This window comes from Centruroides sculpturatus, unplaced genomic scaffold, assembly GCF_000671375.1.
Source record: "Centruroides sculpturatus isolate CEXI.00-Female unplaced genomic scaffold, Cexi_2.0 scaffold217, whole genome shotgun sequence".
Classification (NCBI taxonomy): Eukaryota; Metazoa; Arthropoda; class Arachnida; order Scorpiones; family Buthidae; genus Centruroides; species Centruroides sculpturatus.
In genome coordinates, this window is record NW_019384750.1 from 245,499 (window position 1) to 255,791 (window position 10,293).

The 10,293-nt window shown below is 28.4% G+C and overlaps 1 protein-coding gene across 1 annotated transcript in view; it reads right to left on the minus strand.

Moving 5' to 3' along the window:
• Window positions 1–353: 353 nt before the first annotated feature.
• Window positions 354–10,293, minus strand: part of LOC111628542 (mitochondrial intermediate peptidase-like) — a 32,446-nt gene continuing 22,506 nt past the window's right edge. The window contains exons 5-17 of the mRNA XM_023372354.1: window positions 9,032–9,120; window positions 8,813–8,960; window positions 8,627–8,745; window positions 8,485–8,548; window positions 8,026–8,231; window positions 6,928–6,988; window positions 1,886–1,938; window positions 1,665–1,818; window positions 1,474–1,605; window positions 1,166–1,387; window positions 862–1,095; window positions 595–790; window positions 354–514 (exon numbers count right to left, since the gene is read on the minus strand). Coding sequence (XP_023228122.1) covers window positions 441–514; window positions 595–790; window positions 862–1,095; window positions 1,166–1,387; window positions 1,474–1,605; window positions 1,665–1,818; window positions 1,886–1,938; window positions 6,928–6,988; window positions 8,026–8,231; window positions 8,485–8,548; window positions 8,627–8,745; window positions 8,813–8,960; window positions 9,032–9,120 — 1,752 coding nt within the window. The 3' untranslated portion in view covers window positions 354–440. The remainder of the gene's footprint in view (window positions 515–594; window positions 791–861; window positions 1,096–1,165; window positions 1,388–1,473; window positions 1,606–1,664; window positions 1,819–1,885; window positions 1,939–6,927; window positions 6,989–8,025; window positions 8,232–8,484; window positions 8,549–8,626; window positions 8,746–8,812; window positions 8,961–9,031; window positions 9,121–10,293) is intronic.

Here is a 10,293-nt window from a genome sequence, read left to right on the forward strand (position 1 = left end):
AATGCATTACACTATTAACTTCTTTTCAGTTGTTATTAGGTATACAACTTATATAATAACAATGGCTGGAAAGGACTAGGACCTAGTATCCATCCAGAATATTGTGAATGACTTTAAACATGGAATTTTTTAAAATAAATGTCTCTCTCTGATGATAGTGCGTCCTTCTCATTCTTTTGATACTCTTGGTTAGTAAGTGGCTGTAGAACTTAATGGTGTGACAAATTAGGGATATTGAACATTATAACTTTTTCTTTACTTGATAAAATTTGCATAAGCGATCCCAGATATAAAACAATAGAAATTAATCAAATTGCTTTATGTAGATATTATTAAATATAATGTTTACATTAATATTTATTAACTTTATAAACTTTACAAGTTAAACAGAATTAAAAATAGACTATTAAATATTGTAAAATACAATATATTACAAAATTTCAAGTTTTTGCATCAATATCCATAATAAATGCTTTAGCTAACATTTCTGGTGTTACAACTGTTTGCAGAAAATCTATAGAAAGAACAAAATGTAAAAATTCTTTAACAACATAATCTTTGATTCTAAACTTATTCATATAAAAATATTCTTACCACCAATTAGTTGCATTGGAGGTTTAGATCCACCATGAGCTAACACTTCCCTCCTATAACGCTCTCCTGCAGCACGATTCAAAGGATCATCTTTAAAGATGGAATGCCAAATCTGAGCTGCAATTGCTCTTGACATTGTATATGCATAATATTTTGCTCCATAGCCAACAAGATGACCAAATCGCAGTTGCCATGCCTTAAAGATTTCATTATACTTACTCATAAAAGTTTTATTTTATGTAAAATAATTATTTCATTACTACTCACTGTATGAGCTACATGAGGAAGACCATAATAACTTTGTTGTACTTCTTTTAAAATTTCAGTAGTTGATTTACCACTTTCGGGTTTGTTGTGATACTTCTGATCCAAAGCGGCATAAAACACTTGAAGTTGAGCTTCGGATGCAGAAAATAAATTTTTGGATAAACTTAAATTTTTAAGTAGAGATTCAGGAATTGGTTTACCAGTCTCGTAATGGCGTGCAAATTTTGAAACTACCTAAAGGTTTCAAACCTTGTATTTATTTTCTTAATATATGAGGAAGTTGTATGTAAACAGTAAAACTTACCCTAGGATCACTTGCAAAATATTCCATGAGTATAGATGGTACTTCTGCAATATCGGCAGAGCAACGAGTTCCTGTTACATGCTGATATTTTGTTCTTGCCAACATTGAATGCATAGCATGACCCATTTCGTGAAACAAATTATCAATCATATTTGGTGTCAACAAGGAGGGTTTAGACCAAGTTGGTGATGAAAAATTCAACATTAAAACTACAACTGGAATCTTGAATTAAACAGAATTAAATAAAATTTTATAGTAGTCGATTTGTGTGTGTCTATTTATTTAAAGAGCAAAATTATAATAGTTACTTGATATGATCCATCTTTTAGTAGACGTCCACCTTGAATGGTGAAATGACAGTCTTGGTTAGGTTTATCTTTACGTTCAAAAAAATCACAATAAATATACCCTAAGAGAGTACCATCTCCTTCCCAGACAGACTACAATAAAATTTAATTTTACTATAATTTTTAATAATAATAATAATAAAATGACTTACAAGTTTAATAACATCAGTATGCCAAACTTCACCATTCTTCACATTCTCTACTTTTAAAGATATATCATATAAGGATTGTAAAAGATAATTAATTCCATCCATGCAAACACCAAGTGAAAAATAAGGGCTAAAATCAGACCCTTTAATCTGGAATCTATATTAATGTTCATTGTAATTATTTAAATTTTACAAAAAAATTATTTACTCAAAATTAAATTTACCTTTGTTGTTTGGCTAAAGAAGTATAATATGGAATATCCCATGGTTTTATTTCCTATAAATATTATTATTATATAAATTATTTTAAACAAAGATTACAATTAATTTACAAAAAAAGCATTTAATTGCGTAATAAGACACTTGCCTAAACAATATTTATAATTTAAATAAAAATAAACTTCCTGTAAGACAAGTTCTAAAAGAATCAAATTAAATACATTAGCTAGAGTTATAAAATCAGTATTATAGATATTTTGGCTTTGATATCCTGATTTAATCAAATACTATTATTAAATTTAAATACTCTTAATCAAGATTTAATTTTTGGAATATAAAAAAAATTGATAATTTGATATTTTAAATTATTTGAATGCAAAAATTATTTCTTAATTGAATAAACTAATTACACACAACATATTATAGAAATTCAAATTTCAATATTCTTTCAGCAATTTTTATTGTAAATCTCTTCAATTTTTAAAACATGATGAATCTGAGACTGATTGTTGTCAACTGATGTCTTGAATAATAAATCCAGGAGTGTATAAATAAATTAACGTGCAAAATTGAAGATGGTCTTAATCAACAACAGCTGCCAGCACATAAATTAATATTCAAATTTAAATGATCATTAGAAATTAAAGATTTAGACAGATTTAAATCCAGATCATATGACCAGATAAAGCATAAGAATGAAAATCTCATCAGATTTTATGATGCACTCATTCAAATAAATTTGAAGTAAAACTAGAGAAAGAATAATTTAAACATAAATAATAGTTAAAACTTCTCTCTATGAATCAATTATATACAAAACTTCATAAATATTTCTGCTTGATTAATGCTAACTGAACAGATTTTTGTTTTCATTTTTCAAGTTTTCTCATAGATTTACATAAATAATAACTATGAGATCGTGTTTTCTTTTTACATTGTTATATTGGAAATGCATTTGTAAAAATTTAACTTTTTAATTGGAAAACAGTAGAGCATCAATTATCTGAAATAATTTGGGACTGGGATTGTTCGGATAATCGATTGTATGAAAAAATATATTAACCTATCCCATGTTGAAATTTGTTCAAATCCTGGCACGTCCTTAAATACCCTCTCATGATTGTGCCAGTGCTGCCAGCTAAAACACGCACACCAACAAAAATAATATTGGAGTAGCCCAAGACATAGATTGCAGCGCCACAGCATTNTGGAAATGCATTTGTAAAAATTTAACTTTTTAATTGGAAAACAGTAGAGCATCAATTATCTGAAATAATTTCAAATAATAGATCACACTTGGCAGGAAAAGAATAAGAAAGATAAATATGAATTAAAATTAATAGTTTTCTTTATTTTAGTATAATAGTAAAATAGGTTAAGGAATAGAAATTTAATACATATGAATGATAAGTAATCACAAAAAAATTGTCTAATTTATTAAAAAACAACACTATTCTCATTACAACAATCTACAATGAACTAATGAAAGTTTTGGATTCAAAGTAAAAAAATCCATAATAGTAAAATTAATATTAAATAAACTACAGCACTCAAATAAAAATTACTTATTACAGTTCTCTTTTTGAAATAAGTCACATATTTTGCTTCATTTATATAATTTCTTTCTTTTTAACTCTGCTAAATTCCTGGCTTGCTTGATTATCACAAGAGGGATTTAAAAATCTGCTTCACATTGCATTTCTAATTATGTCAACATTGTTTCTAATGAATTTAAGGTATTAGAAATCTATGACTTTTTAAGTCAAACTTTTCTATTTGTACTTAATAAATAAAACTTAATACTATAGTAAGTTCAATGAGAGAATAAAAATTTAAAGGTTATTTTGCATTATTAATTGGTCACTTTAGAGTGAACATGACATAATAATTGTTGTATGTTTCTGTCTTGTTAGTATATAAATTCATTACTTTTTAAAATAAAAATAATAAAATTAGAATTATAGATTTCAATAAATAAGTAGAGTAGAGCATCGATTATCTGAATCAATTGGGGACTGGGGTTGTTTGGTAAATCGATTATGTACGAAAAAATATATTAACCTATCCCATGTTGAAATTTGTTCAAATCCTGGCACGTCCTTAAATACCCTCTCATGATTGTGCCAGTGCTGCCAGCTAAAACACGCACACCAACAAAAATAATATTGGAGTAGCCCAAGACATAGATTGCAGCGCCACAGCATTAGTGGAAATTAAAATTTGCTAACTGGAAAGCTTTTGCTTAATTGATGTTTCAGTTGATCGATATTTGGATAATCGATGCTCTACTGTAGTCTTAAAATAGCATTAAAAAATCTTAACATTACTGTCATTAATTTTATATTATTTATGTCTCAAGAAGTTATGATTAATATTTTTTATATTTTTGCCTTTATTATATTTTTATTGAACTAATTAACTGTTTTGATTCATTTCAAATGTAATAAATGGAAATTAAACTTCAGCTTTATTTTTCTTTTTCATTTATAATATGCAATTGTTTTATTAAATTGAGCACCTTTTATCAAAATGTTTTAGTTCTGAAAAGACTTTAAATTATGCACAATTTAAGAATTTCTGTTATTCCAAGATCATCCTACTACTACAACTACCAGAATCACTAAAAACATTGACAATAAATGGTTCGATATGCTCTTCAACTAAGTGGTCCAATTCCCCATATATCAATAACTGTTCAATATTCAAAATATGTTTAACTGCACTTTTTTTTATTTAATCACAATCATCTCACATTTTGATGATAATGACTGTTAAAGCTCTTACTAATTCTTTTGAATGATAAGAAGCATTATCCATAATTACAAATTTTTCTACAATATTTGGCATAAGCTGTTCTTCAAATCACATACGAAAAGAAACATTGTTCATTACATCATGATAATTACTAGAGTTTGTTTTTGAACAAACTAAAAATTTGGCATTTGGTACAAAACCATTCCAGCATGAAGTAAAATTAATTGACCTTTACCAATAGGAATCACAAATAAATCTACCATCATTCCACTGTTTACTGTTGCCATGATGTTCATTTATCCATGTTTCATCTAAATAAATAAAAGCATCATCTGACAGTTCTTTATATTGTTTTATTTACCTTAAATAACTATGTCTATGTGCAACAATTTCTGGTTTTTTGATATAAAATTTCTTATCTATTTTACCATATTTTAAATTCAGCTTTTTTGTGTTAAAATATGATACAATGAAGCTCTACTGCCCATAAACAAAATCTTTTCATGTAACTTTTCTTTAACAAAAAAAAAAGTGTTGGATCATTATCTTCTCAAAATATTTTCAAAACTTTGGCATGAATAACTGATAAGTCAAAATTGTCCAAATCTGTAACAGGAGCTCTACATGATCATTTCTGGTATACAAAATATCAGTGATATAATAGGATTGTCAATACAGATACACTACTAGCTTAAGATGTTTCATTAAGATTGTAAGGAACCAAGTCCGTGCTTTATTTTAGTTTACTTTTACTTTGCTTTATTATATTTTTGTTTGGGGCTTATGTTTGGTTAGGACGAAGGTTTCCTCACCCACCACCCTAACGTTCAAAACAAAAAGATAAAAGATTAACCAACTCACAGACGACGAAACGATAGCGCCATAGCTAGCATTGCACTCACGTGCACGCCCTAGCGGCAGAATTGTAAGTCCGCACTGAAAGGGGGACACCCCAATAGACTTTCTAGGAACTTGTGTAACCTTAACAAAACATCCCGATAATTGTTAAAGAAATGCTGTAAAAGGTTAACAAAGTATTGTCGAGAAATAAGCTACCAGATAACGAAGAGAAAACAATGTTACGTGTAGATATGTAAATGAGGGGAGTGGCTACAGTAGAACTGTGACGTCACCTCATACTATAAGTACAGTAGCTCAAGTGAAGACAGAAGAGGTGAGCTCCTGAACCGAAAGCGTTGGTCTGCTGGTAGCAGTGAATAGGTGTCGAATAGGAAATCCTAGTAGGAGATTGAAGGTTCGATTTTGGTGATTTGGAAATAGGAAAGTCTTGAGTAGAAGAAAAGGTTCCGAGTATTAATTGAGGTGACGGTTAGGATTGATAGTTATAAGAGAATTTGTATCTAAGTTAAGAATTGGATTTTGTTTTGTCGGAATTCCAAGGGGAATAGTTCTAAGTTAGAATAAGACTTAAGTTTGTCGGGTTGATTTGTGATTTGATTTTTGATTAATAAATTTGTTGTTTGTTTATAAATCTTGTACATAGTATTGGTTAAACTTGATTAAACATTTATTATTATTGAGATTTTTTTGTGACTAACTTTGTCCTTAATTTATTTCGGTGCACGCTAAAAGTCCAGGCCTGGCAACTAACAAACGCAAACCCGTGTAAAGTACCCGTTAGGTCTCGGCTCTAAGAAAAATATCATTGTAGAGCAACAAATTAAAAATAGTACTTTACAAGATCAGAACATGATAAATTTTGAAACTAAAATAACTAAATGCATTAAACATGATAGCCCTAGCTTGATTGTGCAACATTTCACTTTACTTACCTACAACATTACCAGTCACCATTTTCTAGACTAAAGCATGATGTCATTACTATTCTTATTTGCTTTATTTTAATTTATACTGTTAAAATCTGCTTCATAATAATTTTAATAATATTTATATAACATTCAAAATACTAAGCAATTTTCAAGTAAGTGGAGAGTAATAAAATAGATCTTTGGGGATATGTTTTCAAAACAGTTATTGGACAATTGATTAGAGAATTTCAATATTCTATTGGACAACTTGAACTTTGCAATCCATCAGCTCCTTACAATATAAGGCATTTTTTTTCTTTCATTGAATAGACTGTAGTGTTGATAATGAGACAGCTCAATAGTGGACCTACAGAAGATTGCCAACATCATTACATAAAAACTTCATAATTTCTGGAATTAATACTCTCTGGTCTGGAATTTTTGGATAATTGATTTTCAGATAATTGACACACTACTGTATTTAATTAAGAGTCTAACTGAGAATATTATAAAAACAAACTTACTTCTGCATATTTGTTAATGGTTTTCTTCATTTTCAACATTTCATTATAATCAATATTTGCTCTAAAAATAAAATAATCAAACTATATGCTATGAATAGTTGTTATTTATTTTTATTATACTTCAAAAATAACAAATTGCAATAACAGTATAGTTAAGAATATGACTTCTGTATTAAATCTCATGAAGAATTATACAAATACAGTAAACCCCAGCTAACTCTAATAGGGGATGAAGATTGTTCAAATTTACAAAAGTCTGAGTTAGTGGAGGTGTTTTCTCTGACAATGTGAAAAACAAGGAAGTGCATATATACATTACAGTAATTTATTACAATCAGCTCTGATTACAGAAGTTTTACTGGGCTTTAGTACATTATACTGCTGAATTTATTATTACAGGATAAGTTCAAAAAATTTCATAATGGTACAATATACAGTCTTTAGTAACCCACCAACTTCAGTAATATAATGTATGGTATCAAAGACTTCCAAATATCAAAAACACTTGTTGGACTGCAATTTGAAAAAACTGTAGACCTATAAATTCCCACTGTTTACTGTCTGTCCTTCCTTAATCTTGAGAATGGAGTTAGATAGAGGAAAAATGGAACCAGATATGGAAAGCTTAGGGGCAGGAGGCACAAATTAACTATATACAAAATAACATAACTTCTGGTTTGCACCAGAAGTTATGTTATTTCAATTCAAAAATTTTCCCCTGAAATGAGTTAGATAGATTATCGGCATGACTCTATTATAACAGGAAAAGTATAATGTCTTACCCTGGTATATCATTTGAAGTGTTAATTTGCTAATTTGAAGTGGAGAGCATATATTTTTAATTAAATAAATTAAAAATATGATTAAAAATTGCAGCCCAGCATTGTGACAATGTCACAATAAATAACTGCTAGTTAATTATAACTTTTTGATTATCAAGAAATTTTAAATTACTACATAGTTTTTTGAAAAATTTGTCCAAATTATGCAAAGTACAAGTTAATGGGAGTTTATTGTACTATTAATTTTAAACTTTAGAATTTATAAGAAATATAAATCTAAAAAATTTTTAATCTATTGCACAAATTAATTAATTACCTAGATTTTAATTCATCAGAAATTGTTTGCAAAAACCTGTTAACTACAGAAGGATTTCCTGCTAAACTTCCATTTATTGCACGATGAGCATAAGTATCAAATCCACATAACTGAGCAAGTTGATATCGAGCATTTAGTAATTCTTCTAAAAGCTTTTCCTGATGCTCATCAGGAAAGAGAAAGATTTTATAAGCAGCTTCTCTGACCTATAACAAAATAAAGACATTTCTATAGAGACATTAAATATGTATTTCTTAATAAACTGACATTTTCTACAATTTTTTGTTACTTTACAATAATACAATTTACATATCTCTTATCCTTTAATTGCCTCATCAGCAAAAAATGACAGCAACTTGACGTAGATCACAATCTAAATACTACAAGGTGTCAAAATGTCAAACTGTTCAATTCAGGTTGAAAGGATGAAAAGTAAAAAATCCTGTTTTGAATACTTACAATTTCATTTGGAGAATCTGCAAACAATCCATTGACAAGTATACTGTCACCATCAGCTGAAAAACTAAATAAAATATATATTTTTAAATATATTAAAAAGATTGAACTTAAATTATCTCAGCGAAAAGTCAAAACTACATACCAATGACGTATATTTTCTGGAAGTTCGGATTTTAATACAGAACGAGGTTTTAAACTTCCATTCATAAAATGCGAACCGACATGGAGAATGTAAGAATTTAAATCTACAACAAGTTTCCTCTGTTAAGAAAAAGTTATTTTAAGTTAAAGAAAATATTTTAAAATTTTATAATAATATATTTATTACTTTATCAGATTCTAAATGAATTCCACTCTGTTCAAAATCAAACAAGAAAAGTTTAGCAACATGGTCATCTATTGGATCTGTAGGAAATATATCACCATTTTCAGAAACATCACGAACAACTTCATATAATTTTCTATTTGTGTTTAGCCTGAAAAGAGAAAGGAATGTAGAAAAGTGGAGGTATTTTTAAATTAAATTTTATTTCATTAAAAAACTCACTCTTCCACTAAACTTCCTATTGATATGGCAGCATTTTCTGCAGCATATACAAAACGTTTTTTTGGATGTCCAATTCTAACAAATTCTGCCTAGAATCATATAAAATACAATAAAAATAATTCTGTAAACTATCAGAAATTAATCATGACTTATAACTACAGATGCACAAATGATGATTTTGCTGGTAAAACCAACTGGTAATTAGTCAATTACTGATATTTTGCATAATTAATATATCACATAATATTGATTTTAATGTATTAAAATATTCTGAAATTATTCAAATTAAAAATCATCTTATAAAGCTAAATTGACTTCATGTAATCAATCACATTAAATGGAGTGGAAATAAACTTATTTACAGAAAAACAAAATGATGTAGACAAAAACAGACATCAAATATTTTAGCAGAAAAATCCACAAAATATATATAAATATTTATTTTTATAAGGCATAAAAGTTTAGCTCTTAACACTTTATAAGAATATTGTGGCATCCTACAGTTCATATTGAACATCTGTCTATATAAACAAACTCATTTGGCATCTGTGTATTTTAATGATGTTTATTATTAATTTACTCTGTATTATTTTAAATTACATTTTCTTATCTTACCATCATGTATTTATTAATAAAATTTTTTGTATACACAGTAGACCCCCCTATAACATGGGTTCCTATAATGTGGCCAAAAAATTGCGACAGTATTCGTATAAAGACGCTAAAAGGGACTCGTAAAACGTCGTCGCCGACTCGTATCACGACAGGATTGATCGAATCTGGACTAATAGTGGACGAGCAGCCAAACTACTTTCCGCCGTCCAGCGCCATGCTACAGAGAGTTTAGGCGAGTAAGTTAAGTTTACTATCGTCTGTACAGTATGTAAATTAGGTACCGTAAGTCTAATACAGTACTGTAATTTTATATATTTCTTGTGAAAAAAACATTTCTTATTCAACGGCCATTAAAATTATTTATATTAATGATGTCTCCAAAGTTCAACGAATTTTTCGCAGAAAAATAATTTATCAGAAATCGTGGCCACCATTTGGTGCACTGCTCCACAACGAAAACAAGCTTAAGCAATGGCGATGTTGAACGGTGCACACTCGGTAAGTAATCCTACAATTTTTTGTTTATAGCATAGTTTATACGGATTATTCCCAAAAAATTATACGTGTTTTGGAAATGTTGAGTTGAATTAGTCTAGAATCGATTAATTTTATGGAAGAAAACCTTTCAAACAGCCTTAGTCCGTAAA